The sequence below is a fragment of the Macadamia integrifolia genome, unplaced genomic scaffold (genome assembly GCF_013358625.1).
Source record: "Macadamia integrifolia cultivar HAES 741 unplaced genomic scaffold, SCU_Mint_v3 scaffold1597, whole genome shotgun sequence".
NCBI classification, from domain to species: Eukaryota; Viridiplantae; Streptophyta; class Magnoliopsida; order Proteales; family Proteaceae; genus Macadamia; species Macadamia integrifolia.
Genome location: NW_024868271.1, coordinates 17,803 through 38,033, shown reverse-complemented (window position 1 = coordinate 38,033; position 20,231 = coordinate 17,803). Strand labels below are relative to the sequence as shown.

General features: G+C 37.7%; 1 protein-coding gene across 1 annotated transcript; it reads right to left on the bottom strand.

The window, feature by feature from the left end:
• Positions 1-196: 196 nt before the first annotated feature.
• On the bottom strand, positions 197-18,857 carry LOC122064275. Its single transcript, XM_042627985.1, has 2 exons — positions 18,522-18,857; positions 197-568 (listed from the first exon to the last, which is right to left on the bottom strand). Exons 1-2 carry the CDS (start codon positions 18,846-18,848, stop codon positions 422-424), a joined length of 474 nt encoding a protein of 157 aa, XP_042483919.1. The 5' UTR covers positions 18,849-18,857; the 3' UTR covers positions 197-421.
• Positions 18,858-20,231: the final 1,374 nt, after the last annotated feature.

The window sequence follows — 20,231 nt, the reverse complement described above, 5'->3', positions numbered from 1 at the left end:
GAGTGCTCTCAATGCAAAATCCAATTGGACAATAAGATTTAGATTAGACCAGTCATGTCTATCCCCAGAGAGGTAGTTCAACACGCATAGGAGCATATCACAAAAAGATAGGCCCATGCAAGACATAAAGGCTAACAAATAGTACAAGTTTGTATTCTTCGATATTGACTTTGAATCTTGAGGGGAAGGCATCATGCATCTCTTGTAAGCCCAAGAAATAGATAAAACTAATAACAAAGTTAGATGTGAAGAAGCAGAAAACCCATGCATGAAAATAGTTGTAGAAGACTGTAAAAAGGACATCCAAATATTCATATCATTCTTTGATTCTTCAAAAGAATCCATGTTTGCAAATTTTCTTTTCTTCTGTTTGTAATTTGGTGGCTTGGTTCATTCAGCTACAGTAAAAATCCTATTAGCTTTACCACATTTGTATTGATGCGAGCCCATTTGCAAAAATATTGCGGAAACTCCACCATTTAAATAACAAACATTTCCCGCTTATGTGTTCCATAGACTTTGATGAATATTGGAGTCTCAATATCACCGTTAGATGTAGTTGTTGAACCTATTAATGAACAGACAAAAAGAAAGTGTTTGAAAATATATTAAGAGCAACATAATTAATAAAAATGTCATAGAAAAATCAAGAATCGAAAAAGTTGCAACTATGTGTGATGTAGTCCATTTTTTAATTAAGAACATTAATAGAGAAAATAGAAACTTAGAGATATTAGATGAAATAAACCAAAACATAATTTAGAATTAAAAAATTGGACAAAGATTGAAGAAAGAACAAAGAATTTCATATTATAAGAACACCAAATAAAGTATTGTAGTAGATTTATATAGCACATTAAAAGAGATGAAAGAATGAACTTTCAAAATACTAGATCCATAGATGAATTTCAAAATAAGGTAACCATACAAACAACATTTAAGCATATGTAACATGTGAAAATAACTTCTTCAAAAAAAAAAGGGTGAGAAGAAATGCCAAATGTTGACTTGACAAGAAACATTGCTAAACCATTAATGGGAACTTGAAGATCACCGAATATGAGGGAAAATCCTGAAATAAAAGAAAGAAAAAATAGAAGAAGTACAATAACAAACTAGAAACACCAAAGAAAACTAGAGAATAGAATACTCTCCACCTTTGGCATTGCCATCAGTAAAGCGCACTCACTAGCACAAAACAAAAGAAACGAGCCAAACACCTGGAGAAAATGGAATCTAGGTCTACATTGGGCATCCAGGCACAACTCCTCTTGCAAAGACAGGCTAAACATTCTACCAAAAAAAACAAAGAAATAGGCTAAAATCAATAGAGAAGGAATAACCCCAATAACCCCTTTTAGCTGCACCTTTTGCAAGCCAATCCACAAAATGGTTTTCCTCACGGAAACAGTGAATGATAAGCAACAAATCCTGCATAACAAACCAAGGAATCAACCGAGCATTAACCACAATCATCACAACCATAGAATTGTACTCCACTCTACCCAAAATTTTTGAATTCCTAAATCCTTCGCATCCAACAAACCTTCAACGAAAGCTGAGAATTCCGCCTAAATGTTTGTATTCTGACCGAAGAATTCTGTGGCATTACCAATTACACAAGCATTCTCATCCCGCAAAATACATCCAGCCCCGATTTGCCTGGATTCCCTAATGAGCATCCATCCACATTAAGCTTAACACAACTACTTGCAGGAGCACACCAGAAAAATTTTAATACGTTTTCCACGAGATGCAAGGGATCTTAACCTCCTAGAACATTGAAGATCAACAATTGAATGCATCAAACTTTTGAAGCTTGGAGATATATCTTTGAGCACCTTCATACATAGGACAATTCCTCCCAAGCGAAATATGATGAGGCACAAACACAAAGCCATCCAACCATGGTTCCTTCAAAGCCATTCCACGATTTTTATGTTTCCACCATCTCTGCAAATCTGAAACGGAAGCGAAAGGCTGCCATCCCACTCCAGAAATATGAACAAAAGAACTCCGAACATCGGTCGCTTCCTTGCTTTACATATAACAACACTCAACTTGATTTTATCTATGAAACAGTAACTGGATTGGGTTATACACGAAGTTAAGGGGCTCATTTCAGTCCTTCTCATATGATCAATACAATTTCATTTGTTATATACTGTAACCACATTTTTAGGCACTAGTAACACAACACTGCAGCTGACCAGACTTAACCTGATTGTATCTATATATTAGTCATTGATTGGATAATTCACCAAGTTAAGTGACTCATGTCAATCCAGTTCATATGACCCATACAAATTCATAAATTAAATACAATAAACACATTTTTGAGATGCCAATTATACTTCAATACTCTAAACTATGACATATATTATGCAAGAAGACTACTAAAACCTCTTTTTTTTTTTTAACAAGAAAAGAATATGCAAAAATTAACACCTGGGCGTTCCCAGATGGATACAGTCACAACGCGAGAATGGCATCCCCTCCTTCGGCATGCCATTAGTAGGACCCCAAACACTATCTACTAAATCTGAATCTAGGTCTGGCTATAGCATCAGTTGCAAGTTCATCCTTATTATGCATAGAGAAATCAATCATCATTGAAGAAACACCAACCTTTGCCGCTTATTTCTCCGAATAATCCGCAATCGGGTTCACTTCCCTGAAACAATGGGAAATCTTTCACCAGATCGAATTAAGATAAGGTTGTAAGGCCAACCAATCTTGCGCGACAGCCCAAGGGAGCCTCTTATTATGAATTGACATAATCACCACACAATCTGATTCAATCCATAGCAAGTCAAAGTCCAAGTCTTTAGAATGCTGGATACCTTTAATAATACAATCAAACTTAGCTGCAAAATAAGTATTATTTCTCAACAAAAGGAAAATAATACTCTACTTGGATAATCTTGGAAGATCTCGCCTATTGCCGCTCTTTTTGGATTCCTAATGAGCAACTATCCACATTTAGTTTAACCCAATCGGACATTGGTTTACAATAGTTGACATCCAAAATAAATTTATTCTTATATGGAATAATAGGCAAACCCAGCCTCCAACTACAATGCATGTCTGAGACAGATCTCACAATGCGCTTCAATTAAAGATTTGCTTCCCTTAATTCTCTACAAACCATTATCAAAAACAGCAAAGCTTTGTCCCTGCCTTCATGCCTCCGAAGATTTCTCTCCATCCAAATGTTTGACACAATAATCACCAAACCAGCCGTCCAAGGGCCTTTCAAAGTCAGCCCACTACTTTTTCTTTTCCACCATTTGAACGAACTCAGAGATCGTTGCATGGTTTGCCATTGGATTCCAAAACTTTCAAGAAATCTGCCCCACGGAGAAATTTACATTCCAAGAAAATACACAAGTAGGATTCCGTGTTTTCCCTGCAAAGCACACATTTTGAAGCAAGCTGAACTCCTTTACGAAGCACGACATCATCAGTTGGAATTTTCCCATGCATCAATCTCCAATCAAAAGTAGCTTGTTTGGGCAGTATGCAATTATTCCAAACAATGGAATTCCATGGAACCTTAGGATTTCGAATCCTAATTTCATTAGAGAAGCTTAAGCTTAAAGAAATGGAGGGCTCCACACAAATTTATTTTCAGACTGGAATTGTGGAATACTAACCTCTCTTGCAGTCCTAATAACATTCCTCGACTCGACTGGGCCTCTGGAAAACTCCACTCAAAATTAGAAATAAAAGCAGAAACCCTGGTCGTGGCATTCTGTAATGTATTCTCATCAAGATTTGCCAACTCTTCAATAGATGCCACACTCAACCACCTATCCTTCCAAAATTTTATTGATTTCCCATTGCCCACAATCCATTGCTCCTTTTGAGAAACAAAATTCCACACTTTACGAACTCCAAGCCAAATCGAGGAGGGTCTATATCCCTTCTTTTATGCCACCACTGCTACTCATAAATTTTTATTTAAAAATATACTCATGACTGAATCTTCGTCCTTGATTTGCCACACAAGCTTGGACAAAAGCACCATATTAAGATCAAAGAGCTTTCCAATCCCAAGACTCCCCTTTAAATTTTGGCTTGCACACCTGTTCACACTTCATTGTAACAGCTTTTGAGGAATCCACATCCCCAGTTCAAATAAAATTTCTCATCCATTGCTCCATTCTTTTGGTAAGCGATGAGGGCCACCGATAAATCAAAAAATTGTGAGCGGTCATTAGAGAAATTACAAAGAAAACCAACTCACCTGCCCTACCATGGCAAGTAATTTATCTTTCCACCCTAATAGTTTACTTTTCACCTTGTCCATCATACCTAGCAATAGCTCCCTTTTTACTCTACCTTTAAAAAATTTTGACTCCCAGATAATGTGTAGGGAAAATGCAAATTGGGATACAAAGCACCTGAGAGATAGCTTGTTTCCGAAAAGGATTTTTATGGCCAAAAAACAACTTGCTTTTCTCTAAATTTATTCACTGACTAGAAAACTCTTGACTTTTACATAGAAAAATGTTCCTATTTCTCACATACCTAAAGAGGTATTCATAAAGATAAGAGTATCATCTACAAACAATAGGTGTGGCCAGGAACCTTTGTTCCCCAAGGACCAGGTACAACTTTGATATTGTTATCATTTATCAGGTCACATAACCCCTTACATTGCACCTCTTCATCTATAATGAATAAAATGGGTGATATTGGATCCCATTGCCAAAGACCTCTCTAACAACAACAAAAACAAAAACAACAACAATATACTCAGCCTTATCCCAACTTAATGGGGTCGACTACATAGATCCAAACAAAACAAAGCAGGGAAAACCGAGGTCTAAACAAAAAAGGGGGTTGAAGGAATGGGAAATGAGGGATAGGAAATGAGATGAGGAATGAAAAATGATAAATGTAAGATAAAAAATGAAAAACGAAAAATAAAAAATGATAGATGAAAGTAATAGGACAACAGGCACAACCCAACAAGTCGAGAGAATTTCAGCTAAATGGCGTCGGTTATAAGGATCCTCGCTATCTAATAGGCTCTAGCCAATGTCATACTTGGTACAAGACCTATACTATACATGTCATTCCTCACAACTTCTCCTATGGTCTTTTTGGGTTTGCCCCTATCTCTTTCAGTTCCTTCAATTGGAATCATAACACTCCTCACGGGGGAGTCCCTAGGCCTTCGTTGAACATTACCATACTACCTCAAATGACTTTCTTGGAAACTCTCAAATCAGTTCTAATATCTTCATTCCTTAATTTATCCTCATAGTTTTACACATCCATCTTAACATCCTCATCTCTAGTGAGTCAGTGGCACTTCTTAACTGCCCAACATTCTACCCCATACATCATAGCCGATCATACAATAGTCCTCTAGAACTTTCTTTTAAGCTTTAAAGGAATATGTTGGTCTCACAGTATTACAGTCGCACCTCTCCACTTCATCCATCCCACTTAATTCTCAGTGAAACATCATTCTTTATGTCACCTTCTTTATTTATGATTGACCTCAAATATCTAAAACAATCAATTTGCGGTATCTCTCTTTTTCAATTGTCACCATATCAGTATCCATCATAGTGTAACTAAAATTACACATCATATATTCCGTCTTTGTTCTACTAATCTTAAAGGCTCTTGTTTCCAAAGTTGATCTCCATAGCTCTAGCTTAGCATTGATCCCTGCTTTTGTCTCATCCCACCAAAATGATATCATCAACAAAGAGCATACATCACGCGACCTCATCATAATTGGGAATTCCTTACCCTGGCCTCCCACAAATTTCACACTAGTCACCATTCTATATCTTTCTATGAGCCTCCTCAGCAATTAGATAGCTTTTGTCATGGATATACCTAACGTAGAGCCAAATTGAATCACCGAGATATATGTCTCTCCTCAAACAGGCTTCAATAATCTTCTCCCAAAGTTTTATAGTATGCTTCTTTCTACAAACCTCTCCCCACTCCAAAAAGAAACCCACTAGCCCTCTAATAAATAGAACAAAATTTCTCGAAGTCACCAAGATATAATGCAACCCATAAATCCTTTTTTTTTTTTCTCTTTAAAGCCAATTCTCCTTATCACAAAGAAAAGGAAATTCGAAGAGAGGGTATCATTTGCTTTCTAGATATCAATCTTGATACCCATCCCACCACCTTTGATTAATGAGTGCATCAGGTTAGCCAACTCCAATGCCATACTGATAATCAAATAAATCAATTTCCCTTTATGAAAAGCCTCTTACTCATAAGAAATTAATGTGGGAAGTAGGGAAGCCAGCCTAATTGCCATAATTTTTTAGAGAATCTTGCAGAAAAAATTCCCCACGCACAAAAGACGATATTTATGTAACGAAGCTGCACCATCCATGTTTGGAAGAAGCACCAAGAAATTATTATTAATCCATTTTGGAAAAATTCCAGACCTCAAAAAAACCACAAAAACTCTACAAACATCCCCTGCAATCACTTCCTAACACTGCTAAAAAAAGGCCCCTGCGAAACCATCTTGACCTAGTGAGTTGTCCAGGTCTTGATCCTACACAACCTATTTAATCTGCACCTCTCCTAGAATCGATTCTAATCCAATCAGATCTGTTAGATTAGACACCAAAGAAAACTATGAAAACAAATAGATTCATGCAATCGTGCAAGACAGAAATTTAACGAAGTTCACCCACCGATGTGATGTGCTACATCCTTTGGCGAAGAAGAAGATGATTTACTATGCAGGAAGAAAAGTTACAATGGAAATCTGTCAAGAACAACTAAAGTCGCAAAAAGAAAAGCTCTGGCCCAGAAACCCCAAATTTCACGATAACTTTCTCAACATGACGATAGTACAAATATATATATATATATATACATACTCCTCTAAGTCAGGTCGATCTACCGGGTCGTGGTTGGTCAGGTCATATCATACCGTAGGCTATGCCCCCGCAGCCCCATATGAGTTGCTTATCAACCCAAACCTTCTGCTAGATTCCTGTTGCCTTAGATGACCAACATAAGACCACCTTTACATGCCACTATGGAACCTTTGCTTATCGGCGTATGCCTTTTGGGCTTTGTAATGCCCCTGCCATGTTCCAAAGATGCATGATGAGCATTTTCTCTGATATGGTGGAGCACTTTTTGGAAGTGTTTATGGATGATTTTTCTATTCATGGCTCCTCATTTTCTAATTGTTTGCATCATCTTTCTTTAGTACTCAAATGATGCAAAGAGACTAATTTAGTCCTCAATTGGGAGAAATGCCATTTTATGGTTACACAGGGCATAGTGTTGGGTCATATCATTTCCAAAGAAGGGATCAAGGTTGATAGAGCTAAGGTGGACTTAATTTCCAATTTACCAGCTCCCAAGTCAATTAAGGATGTTCGTTCCTTAGAGGACTGGGCTGGATTTGACTCCATCTGATGAAGAAATTAAGGGAGCTATTTGGGACCTCGATTCTAAGAGCGCCCCGGGTCCGGACGGATTTTCAGGTACATTCTATAAGGTATGTTGGGATATCATTGAGACAGATGTTTGCAAAGCTATTAATTTCTTTTTCAAAACAGACTACTTGCCTTACGAAATCAATAACATTTTTTTGGTATTGATTCCGAAAGTGGAGGGAGTGATTTCTCTGGATAAATATCACCCATTATGTATGGGGAATTTTTTATGCAAGATTATTTCAAAAATCTTGGCTTTGAGATTATCAAGAGTGCTACCCAGTATAATTTCTGAGGAGCAGGGCGCCTTTCAAAAAGGAAAAATCATCCACTCCAACATTTGTTTGCTTCGGAGCTAGCAAATTTGATGTTTTCCACCATCCGGAGAGGGAGGTATGGGGTTGAAGATAGATATCCAGAAGGCCTATGATACCATTTCTTGAAAATTTCTATTTCATGTTATGCATAAATTTGATTTCTCAGAAAAATGGATTTCTAGGATAAGTCAGCTTCTTTAATCAGCAAAAATCTTGGTTATTTTAAATGGAGGATCGATTGGTCACTTTGGCTTGGAAAGGGGTCTTAGACAAGGGGACCCAATCTCCCCAGTGCTTTTTATCATAGCTGAAGAGGTGTTATGTAGAGAGCTGACTAAGTTGGTCACAAAAAAGGGGTTGAAAGCTCTGAACGGTCCACATGGTGCCGCTACTCCAGTGCATAGTCTGTTTGTGGATGACATCTTTATTTTCTCCAATGCCTCAATCAGGTATGTGAAGAATTTAAAATTATTCCTTTCAAAGTATGAGGATTTCTCGGGTCAGAAAATTAATATTGAAAAAAGTAAGATTTTTCTTGGCCCTATTACTACCGGGAGGAAGCAGACCATTATTGATGTACTAAAAATCCCATTTTGCAACTTTCCCACCAAATACCTGGGCGTGGAGATTTTCAAAGGAAGGGTGAGAAAGGAGGCCTTGCTTCCGATCCTAAACAAGGTCAAAAGTAGATTGGCAGGGTGGAAAGGAAATTTACTTTCTATGGCTGGAAGAGTTGAACTTGTGAGATCAGTTATCTTGGGGATGACTAGCCATTCCTTTGCTATTTATTGGTGGCCCTCTACTTTGATTTCCATTATGAAAAGGTGGATGCGTAATTTCATTTGGACAGGTGATATCGATTCGGTTAAAAAATTCACTGTTAAATGGGATATATGTTGTAGGCCGAAGGGGGAAGGTGGTTTGGGGCTGAGAAGGTTGAGGGATAGTCTAGCATGGAGAATAAAGCATGAAAAGTCATTAGCATACAACTTTCTTAGGGCTAGATTTCTGAAACGAAATGGCTCGCTTAGACCTGGTTACAGGGCGTCGTCTATTTGGCCTGGAATAAGAAAGGTGTGGGGCCTCATTGTGGCTAATGAGAGGTGGATGGTAGGAAATGGCAAGAAGATTGATTTTTGGAAGGACAAATGGGTTAATGGGTTCTCTGTCCAAGATTTAGTGGAATACACTTGCGATCAAGGTCCTTTGATGATTGATCGCTTTATTACCAGCTTCCAATGGAACTTGCCTCCGGTCTAGTCTTCGACCATGACTGACATTTTTGTCTTGATCAAAGGTATCAAAATTCCACAATATGAATGTAAGGATAGGTGTTTTTGGAAGGGTTCTATGGATGGATCATTTTCTATTAAATCGGCATGGGAGGATACCCGATTTTGTAACCCAAAAGTGCCATGGTTTTCTATTGTGTGGTGTAAAAACCTTCAGCCTCGAATGTCTTTGTTTGGTTGGAGGTTGATCCATGGAAGGCTGCTGGTGGATGATGTGGTTAAAAAAAGAGGTGTTCATCTTGCATCAAAATATGCTTTGTGTGGTGAGAAGGAAGAATCCTTGGAGTATGTCTTTATACACTGCCCCTTTTCGGTTGAGATATGGATCTTCTTTTGTGGGATTTTTAACGTCAAGTGGACAAACCCAGGTACGATTTTCAATTTGTTTCAGTGATGGAAGCGTCGGATGAAGCAGGTTCGATGCAAGGATGTTTGGGAGATGGGATTGTTTATGGTGGTGGATAGCATATGGAGAGAAAGGAACATGAGGCGCCATGATGAAAGGGGGAGGCTGCCCAAGTTTGTATGTTATTCAGTCCTTGAGGAAATCAAAAATTGCAGGCCTTGCATCAAAGGGACGGTGAGATCAGTGGATGACTTGATATGCTATAGGAATTTGGGAATTGTTGCTCAGAGCATGCCCTCAAATCAAATTTTAGAAGTATTTTGGTGCAAACCTCATGTGCATTGGATCAAGCTAAATTTTGATGGCAGTTCAATGGGGAAACCTGGTTGTGCGGGAGCTGGAGGAGTTTTTAGAGATCCTATGGGAAGAGTGTAGGGGACCTATAAAGTATTTATGGGTGTGACAGTTGGGTTTGAGGCTGAGATGGAGGGTCTCATGGAAGGCTTAATGCGCGCTAAGGACATGGGTATTAATCAGTTATAGGTGGAGTATGATTCCTCTGCTGTGGTTACGCTAATTCATGGTTCGCTGCTCAACAATGGACTTTTTTAAAGCCCTACTTGGATGGGATAAACTGGAAGATAACTCATAACTTTAAAGAGGCAAATGCTATTGTAGATTTCTTAGCTAGAGATGCAGCCAAATCTGGTGCTTCAGTGTCAAATGTTGCTCTCCATGGGCATATTGTGGAGCTTCTTAGCAGAGATGCTAATGGAAGACCAAATTATAGATTCACCTAGTGCGCTTCTCCCTCTCCCTAGTGATGGCAATGCCGAAGGTGGGGATGGAGAAACCACTGTCTATTTTCTTTGGTTCTTTCATGCTTTGATCTTCTACTTGTATTTGGATCATATTTTTTGAATAAAGTCATCTTTTTAGCAAAATAAAAGGATGTTCGTTCCTTCTTAGGTCATGCAGGGTTCTATCGTCGGTTCATCAAGAACTTCAGTCACATGGCTAGACCACTCACCAATCTTTTGGCTAAAGAGCAACCCTTCAAATTTTCTAGTGAATGCCTCATGTGCTTTGAGTAATTAAAGGTGTTGACTACAACCCCCATTATTGAATTAATGTGTGATGCATCTGATTTTTCTTTAGGGGCAGTCTTAGGGCAAAGAGTTGATAAGCTTCCTCGTGTTATCTATTATGCCAGTAGAACTCTCAATAATGCACAGCTGAACTATACCACAACTGAAAAAGAATTTTTAGCTATTGTATTTGCATTAGAAAAGTTTTGTGCATATCTGATAGGTTCTCATGTTATTATTTACACTGACTATGCAGCTATCAAGTACCTTGTTCAGAAAATGGATGCCAAAGCTCATCTCATCAGATGGGTTTTGCTTTTGCAAGAATTTGACCTAGAAATTAGGGATAAGAAAGGCAGTGAAAATTTGGTTGCAAACCATTTGTCCCGGTTACCCAATTCTTTGACTGTGAATTATCCAGTTACCGAGTATTTTCCCGATGAGCAACTCTTTGCAGCATCTAATGAACCTTGGTTTGTAGATATTGTAAATTTTTTAGTTACAAACAAGACTCCAGATCATTGGCCTTCCCAAGAGAAGTACCGTTTTCACTCACAGGTTAAGTATTTCTTTTTGGATGATCCTTACATTTTTAAGTAATGCTTTGACCAAATTATCTGGAGATGTATCCCTGACCATATGCACCATTCTATTCTTTCCTTTTGCCATGATCAGGCTTGTGGCAGCCATTTTGGGCCTACTAAGACTGTGGCCAAGGTATTTTAATGTGAATTTTATTGGCTCAGTCTCTTCAAGGATGCCTTTGCTTATTTTAAGGCTTGTCCTTTTTGTCAGTCTTTAGGAAAAATCAGTAAAAGGAACATGATGCCTCTGAACCCAATCCTCGTGGTTGAGGTTTTTGATATTTGGGGAATAGATTTTATGGGCCCCTTCCCTAAGTCATGTGGATATGAATATATTTTGTTGGTTGTGGATTATGTGTTCAAATAGATTGAGGCTCGTGCTTGTAAGACCAATGACCACAAGGTGGTTATTCTTAAGGGAACATTTTTTCCTGATTTGGTACCCCTAGAGCTATCATTAGTGATAGGGGCAAGCACTTTTGTAATAAGCCTTTTAAGGCCTTAGTGAAGAAGAATGGGATTACCCACAAGTTGGCCACCCCATACCACCCCCAAAGCAGTGGGCAGGTAGAAGTGTCCAACAGATAGATCAAGCAGATTCTAGAGAAGATAGTTAACCCAAATCGAAAGGATTGGTCTAACTGTGTGTTAGATGCAGTTAGATGCTATGTGGACATATTGTGTAATGCCCCGTCTCCATTAACATTGCACAATATTGTCCTCTTTGGCTTGTGGGCCTCAAGGCTTTAAAATGTGTTGTGCCATGTTAAGGAAGCTAGAGGTTATTAACTAGTCTAGGAATCTCTTCCTAGGCGATGTGGGACTAAAGTTTGCAGACCCTCACGGATCTCCTAAATCCCTTAGTACTTACTGTATTTTTGGTGGGGACACCTCACTGATCTCTGGTACTTGCCGTATTCTTGGGTTGTCACACTTCTCTCCTTTTGGCACAGTTTTCCCGCTGTGGCCTCACACACTGTCGGGGTCAACTCTGATATCATTTGTAATGGCCCAACCCTATTAACATTGAATAATATTGTCCTCTTTCGCCCGTGGGCCTCAAGGCTTTAAAACGCGTTATGCCATGTTAATGAAGCTAGAGGTTATTAACTAGTCCAGGAATCTCTCCCTAGGCGATTTGGGACTAAAGTTTGCAGACCCTAACAAATCTCTCAAACCCCCTTGTATTTGTCGTATTCTTCATGGGAACACCTCACCGATCTCCCAAGTGGGTCTGGTACTTGCTGTATTCTTGGATCGTCACTTATAGGATTGCTTACAATACCATACTTGGTCAATCCCCATACTATTTGGTATATGGGAAAGCCTGCCACCTTCCTGTGGAGTTAGAGCATTATGCCTTTTGGGCGATTAAGAAATTCAATTCTGATTTGTTTACTGCAGGAGCTCATAGAGGTCTCTAACTATCTGAGTTGGAGGAATTACGAAATGATGCCTATGATAGTGCAAAACTTTCCAAGGAAAATACTAAAGCTTTTCATAATAGGCACCTTGTTAGGAAATCTTATATGCCTAGTGATAAAGTTTTGTTGTACAATTCTAGATTGCATATCTTTCCAGGAAAACTTCGTTCTCAATGGGAGGGTCCTTACCTTGTGCAAACTGTATTCCCCCATAGTGCTGTCTGTCATGAATCCATCAACTTTGAAAATTTTTAAAGTCAATGGGCATCGTCTGAAGCCATTCCTTGAGCTACCTTCAATGCATGATGCAGATGTCATGATTCTCCATAAGCCTCTTTATAATGATATGTGATCCCATTTGGTAATTTCCTCTCCTTTGTCATTCTTTTTCTTTTGTCTTATTATTTCTTTTTCATTTTTTTTTCTACATTGAGGACATTGCACAATTTAAGTATGGGGGAGGGTTTGACCGTTTAGAACTTGAGGTTACGTTTTAGAGTTTTCCTGTGCTTTATACACACTTACAAAAAAAAAAGAAAATTGAGATCTAGGACCCATCTTTGTACTATAATCACTATTGAGAGGATGGTAATGAGTATAAGTCTTGAAGTGGGACCTCCCTTAAATGATTTAGAGATACTTGTCTTAAGGTGTAGGACCATTTGTTAGTTGATGTCTTTGTTCATAGGTTAGGAGTTGAGACCATATTCTTGGCATGATATAAAAATATATATGATATGGATATGCAAAGAAAGTGAAAATTGGTTAAAAAAAAAGAGTAGAAAGTAAGTATAAAATTTCTAGGAGCTAGACAGAACACTGCGCCTTATGAGGTGGGGTGTTTTGATTGAACCTCTTAGGAAGGACACTTTCGAAAAGAACTTAGCATCACTGTCTTTGTTGGCATATGCATAAAGCGAAGCTACTTTGTAACTTGAGTTTTTAGTGTTTGCTCCACCATGTTATTCAGGGCAAATGTAGTGGAGTAGAATGAGTTCTCTGCTAAAGAAAGAAAAAAAAAAAAAAAAAAAGAGAAAAGATACCATTATGCCTTGTTGTTTATAATTGGTCAATGCTCCAAAACCCTAGTTCATGGTCCCTACCTTACAATGTGGTTTGCCTTAGGATAGGTCGTACTTTAGAAGATATAAGGGTTGTCCCTATTTGAGATGTGTGTTTGTTCCTAAATCTAGATGGAGTATTAAAGTTCAAGTGTGGGGGTTCCTCGGTTGATGTGCTCTAATTGAAATAGGGTATGTGTTTTATAGTTATTGGAAGCTTTAAATTATAATTTTTCAAGTTAATTTAAATTTTGGGTGTATATTCACTACAAACACCCACGAGACACAACTCGTCCACTAGGATAACTTAGGGGTTTAAAGGTTTGTTGCATATTCTAAATGCAACCGTGATTCCTACGAAAGTGATTTACGCTTTTTCTTTCGTTTCTTTATTTTATTTGTTTTGCTTGAGGACGAGAAAAAGTCAAGTATGGGGGAATTTGATGAGCACAACAATGTGTGAAATCTTAGGGATATAAGTGTACATTTTGCCCCACTTTGGATAATATTACTTTTGTTTTTCTTGTTTTTTTTTTTTTTTTGTTGCAGTTTCCAGGTCTACAAGAGAAAGTGCTTAAAGTGAACCAAGAACCAATCCAAGCTTGAATTAACTTGTCCAAAGGTAGCCCATACGTTGAACCAAAGTCAGTAGGGGGTGGAACCCACTCATTGATACCACATCCTCTCTCCTACAAAATCTTGAAGATTATTCTCTCTTCTTGCCACCTCACAAGATCTTAAAGATGCTATGTGGAGATTCCCTTCTGATTTAGTCAAGATTGCAAGAGATTGGTTAATATTGTAAGGAAGGAACATAATTTGTTAATTTTGGAAACAGTTTCTCTCTTTCTTCACACAATATCTCAGAGAATGAGGATTTTTACCAATATTGAATTTTTTTTTTCTTTCTTTTCTTAAAGAAGACTTGTAAAAGGAAGGAGGCAAAACCAAAGCCCTATAAAAGCCCTTTCCTCCCTTAGGATTATTATTCCCCTTAGTTTATTTTTTAGTTTTTTTTTTGCCCAGTTTATGCTTAGTTCTCTTCTCTCTCTCCTTATGTTTCTTCAAGCTTTTATTCAAGTGATTAATGATAATGCAATTCAGTTTTTAATTGTTAGTTTGTTTAATTATTAGTTTATTTTGTTAATTTAGTTCATAGTTTAATTAATTTAATTAGTGCAATCCATAGTTCTAGCTTTCAAAATTTCTAGTTCTAGGAAAGAATTGGTTCAAGTGACAAGAATCAAGAGTTTTCAATTTCAAGACAGCAAGTTCTTCATCAATAATTCTATTCCACTATCATCACTCCAAATCAATCTAGTTTCAATTAATTTTACACATAATCATGGTATGGCAAATTTTATTAGTAGAATTAAGATTTTTATTTAAGTACAAGTAGTGGAATTAGGATTTCTATGCTTTTCTTTTTATCCTTGAGTTCTTATTTACATATATGCTATAATTGAAGGTGATGCCTACAGTAGTGCCTCTCCCGAAAATTCGGCCGATGTATTGAGAATCTTTCTTTACTCACTTGCTTTCTATTTTAGTTCTTTATTTGTTAGTTTAGCTTTATTATTTGCAGATTCTTTTTTTTAGTTGTTATTTTCAACATTCATTTTACTTCTCTAATTAAAATAATCGGGCATTAGAACTGTTTAATTTAGATATTGAATGTGTAGGTCGTTTTCTTTCGTTTATATGCATGTTCTATGACCATAATCTAAAATTAGCCATCCCTTGTTCGCTCTCGCCATACTTAGAGTAGGTAAAATAGAGTGACTAATCTCCTTGTGATCGATCCGTTGGCTACAATATACCGTACGTTTGCGGTAACATATTTTTAAACTCAAACAGCCGCCTTGGCGACACCTTGATAACTATGCTCAGAAATAACCGCAATAAGAGAGTGATCAGACGAAACCCTCGGCAAATCCTTTTGGGCATAGTCTTGAAAGGAATCAATCCATGCATTATTATAAAAACTTCTATCTAGCACACCACACATTCCCGCACCTCATGTTGTTTGACCATGTAAACTTCCTATCTTGCAAGGGAAACATGAAGAAGGGAGCAAGCATCTGCCATGGCACCAAACTCAGCCATAGATCCCAGATTGAAAACCCTTGGACCTCTCTTTTCATGTAACTCCAGAGTGGCATTGAAGTCACCAAGCACAAGTCAGGGGCTGAAAAAACTGATACCACCATATGGTCCAACCATAATTTTCTCCTCCTAACTCTGAAGCAATTGTCATGCACTACTGAGATAAAAACATGCTGCCCCTCCAATTGACACTAACAGACACATGTTGATTAGAGCATGCAATAACAGTAGGACAACCCACACACAATTTCCAAATAACCAAAGATTGGGGACTTCATTCACGCAATGATTATGGATGCACTTCAAGTCTCTCTCGCTTTCTAGGGCCTTTGAATATTTTGGCATGGTCTTTGCTAACCTCATATAATATATGAGACACCATTCACATTTCCATCAAATAGGGGGATGACCGACAACTAATTGACACACATTTATATGAGATTAGCATTTATGTCTCAATGTAGGTGGTCCTGAGTTTAACCAAGAGAGAAGTGGGGAAAAATTAATGAGGCACCAGATACTGTTCCCTTAGGAGACGAATTTTGCCTTTTGATTGATTAGAAGAGTTGGGTCTCCGATGCTACACTGAACCCAACTTTAGATTTTAACTTTGATCAGACATCTCATCTCGCCCTATTCAGTTTTTTCACAAATATAGTGGAATATGGAAGGACTAGAGACTACTTTCAATTGAAAAGTTCGGGATGTTATGCTAAAAAAGTGGTGGTATCTCTTGATAGTTGACCCACACCCATGGAGGATATCAATCAACCCCATCATATCATTCGATTCTTTCCCTCCACTGAGGTCTCAATCGTACCTATATATGCTTCCTTTGTCATATTGAATAATAATAAATAAATAAATAAATAAATAAATAAATATATATATATATATAGGGAGTGGGTTAGGAAAGCTAGTAGGTTACAATAGAATTAGGAAAGCTAGCAAGCAGTGGTGTTGGATTAGCTGGAAATTGATATAAACTGTTAGATTTAATTTTTTATTATAATGTGCTAAAATACATGGAGACTAACAACAGTATAGAACTGAACCAAATACGGTATTGATGCCAGTCAGACATATTCAGGTATTCTCTTCTAGCTGTTTCTTCCTCCCCATTCTTCTTCTTCTCCAACGTAACTCTACAACCCCAACACACCCCCTGCATCCGCCACCCCGTCAGACCCAGGCCTGTGTTCCTGTGACCGAAACCCCTCTTTCACCGTAATAGTCTCTCTCTCTCTCTAGGGATTGCAGGGAGGGTAGGAAGCAAGCGGTGGGATGCGGTGGAGTGAAGTTGATGGATCTCTCTTCCTCCTTTTTTTTCTTAGTGAAATGGGTCTCTCTTCTTGATCCCCTTATTTTAACTAATTAGGGATCGCACCCTCTTCATGTTCACTACTACGATTCCAAGATTGTGATCTTCTTGATCTACCACAAAAAATTGGGAACGAGTTACCAAAAATTAGATTAACCTTGCAAATAAATAGATTCATCTGAAATCGCAACCAGCGCACCGCTGCAATTTCAACTACGACGGTGAAAGAGAGAGTGAGAAATCAAGAGATGCGTCGCCGGAAAAGAAAAAGAAATGCTGTTCAGAGAGATAAGAAGGATATACCGAAAAAAGGAAAAAAGAGAGAAGGGTTTAGTGAGGGAGATAGTGACGAAGTGGCGTGTTTTAGAGGTCTCTCCTGCCTTATTTGACTGAGTCTCGAGTCTGAGGAATAACAGAGAAACGTCACCGGCAAATCCCTATTGTTGTGAGAGAGATATTGAGCCAGATCGAGAGAGAAAGAGAGAGAGAGAGAGAGAGAGTTTTGTCAGTACTTACAGGTGTATTTTCATAGTCATATGTCAGGTATTCTGATTGTGCATAGTATAAAAAAGCAATGGTGTAGATTTGCCCCAGCTAATCCAACGACCAATACTTGCTAGCTTTCCTAATGTCATTGTAACCCGTTAGCATTCCTTTCTTTTTCCCATATATAAATATATACACACACAAACAAATGGAAGAAAAATATAGAACACGCTTTATAGATAAGCAAGGGGGAAATAGCTAAATATGGTGATGAAGAGATTATGGAGCTCTTTTTGCCTCATTCACACAGGAAGATGGATGAGAATAAGACCAAGAGTTGCATGAGAGAGAAACAGTTCAGAGTACAAACCCAAGCAAGTTAGAGGACAGCGTGACTAATGATACCTTCCTAAAAGGATTTTGTCAGCGTGGATAATGGTGGCATATGTTCAGAACATGAGAAAAGAGGAAAAGGAAAGGCCAAAAACTGCATCGATTTGAGGTCCTCAAACCATAAGTATTTACGATAAATGACTGAAAAATATAAAATAATATTGATAAATACTAATTTTCTAGAAAATATTTCATGCTGAAACAATCGGAGACGCGCTTAATCTATGAAAACTAAATAAAGCAAGACAGATGTCTGATCAAAGGTAAAAACTAAAGTTGGGTTCAGCGTATCATGTTGAAAAGGGAGACTCGCAACTCAATTTTATCCTACATTCTTCATTACGCAATTAGTAGATGTTGCCTCTGAGAAGTTTGATAAAATGTCTAAGGCATTCTATTAAAAAAAAAAAAAAAATGCAGTTTAACTAAACATGAATCTAGACAATGCATACCACAAGATTGTGTAACAATGTTGATTCGTGATTTCACTTTCATTCCTGTAAAGATTCTGCTTAATTGATGATCACAAACCTTGTCTTAAACTTTACACCTAGTTCAGTAAGCATTACAAAACCTCAATCCTTCTCAACAGAACGAAAGGAAACCAGGAATCCTACATGGGTTCTGAGAGAGAGAGAGAGAGAGAGAGCTGTACCTTGACGAAAGGCTTCAAATAATTCCGAGTTCCCGCATGGAAAACATTTAACTTCTTCCTGCACTTCTTTTTCCCCTGAAGGCAGACGGGGCATATCTGAGTTACAATGTACATGGGCGTGTTTGACTTGGCCTCATAGCTCCTGACTTCCTGTAAAATAGAAAAATGGCGGTTCGTATCCTCTGAAGGCACGCATTTTTTGGGAGACAGGGAAGTGGCTGTCCGTAATGCTCTCTCTACTCTCAACCCTCGTGGGTGCCTCCCCACTGTGGGATTCATTTTCATTGGCAACCAAAGCCTCCCCGGGTTGGTAGAGAATCCAGACATGGAACCATCTGGTCAATATTCCCTTAGAACGGATGAAATTTGACTGTTACCCATCTTACTACCCATATGTGGCAATGGCTAAGGAAACCAGTGTCAGTGGTTAATTTTCAAGATTTAAATTAATATTAACAACAATTTTTTGTTATCTTGTCTTTAATTAAATTAATATTTCAGATTTACCCTTCTGTATAGTGTATAATGGTAAATTGTATAGAAAACTAATTTCAAATGTAATTGTTTCGTAAGTGTCTTTATTAATTTGTTTTTTAATTATATTATTGTCTTTCTTTAATTCTCCCCACAGATCATTTTTGTTTTTGTCATTTTTCTTTTATCATTTTGCCCTGGAATTGAAACACTCAGCCCCATATCCCTCGTCCCATCCCCTTTCTTTATCCCAACCCACTGCCCCGTATCCCTGTAGTCCTCCACCCTCTCTCTCTCTCTCTCACACACACATTTTGTGTATGAAACTATTATTTTAATATTCTTTTGTGATTGAGGTTTATAGATTGTTGACAAACTTGACATATTTTAGAATCTCATTCTTTTGTGAGTAGAAATGTTTTTTAGGAATCCCCTTGCATGCCCGACACACATGTAATGAAGGAAAATAGTATAGAAAAACCAAAAAAGGAGGAATTTACTACTACTACTACCCTAAACTTGTCATTGGTTGAGAACGATATTGATCCATACTTTTATTAATTTTTATTTTTTAATCCATAAAACCATGTGTCGCAAACCCAATAGGAAATGTAACCTTGAGATTGATACCGATCCGAATTAGTATCGGCTGAGAACGATACCAATACAATACCGATAAAAAAAAACATTCTAAACTCATGATGATGGATGAGACAAAAATAAATAAATAATAACCTTGATGATGGGATGAGAAAAAAAAAAACTAATAAATAAACAATATCCTTAAGTGACTCAAATACTAATGCATTTAAAGAAAATTCAAAAAAGATAAAAATAGAAAAAACAATGATACGAGAGGCAAGGAGGAGTTTGAATTTCAGCCAACAAAGCAATATTTGAACCCAATGATAATGGAAGGACAAGCCGGTTGGCTGTTTTCTTACATTAGTAAAAGCATGTTTTGAATTAGTCAATTTGAAAAAAGTTTAATAGGTTACAGGTGAAAATGTGGGGTATCTGTGTATCTAAAAAGAGTAGGGGAGAAAGAGATGTAAAAGCCCAAAAGCTGTGGAGTATCAGTAAAAAAGTAAAAAGTAGGAGAGTTTTACTAAATTTAGTCCAAGTGTAGAAGAGTGATAGTAAATCCCCCACCCCCAAAAAAAAAAAAAAAGACAGAGAGAGAGAGAGAGAGAAAAGAAGACTTATCAATTAAACAAAATAGATAATAGATTTTGA

Coding starts and splice junctions, on each gene's coding strand:
- LOC122064275 (XM_042627985.1), bottom strand. CDS start 18,848: ATGTCTGGATTCTCTACCAACCCGGGGAGGCTTTGGTTGCCAATGAAA. Junction 569..18,521: donor ATTTGAAGCCTTTCGTCAAG/GTACAGCTCTCT, acceptor GTTCATTAATAG/GTTCAACAACTACATCTAAC.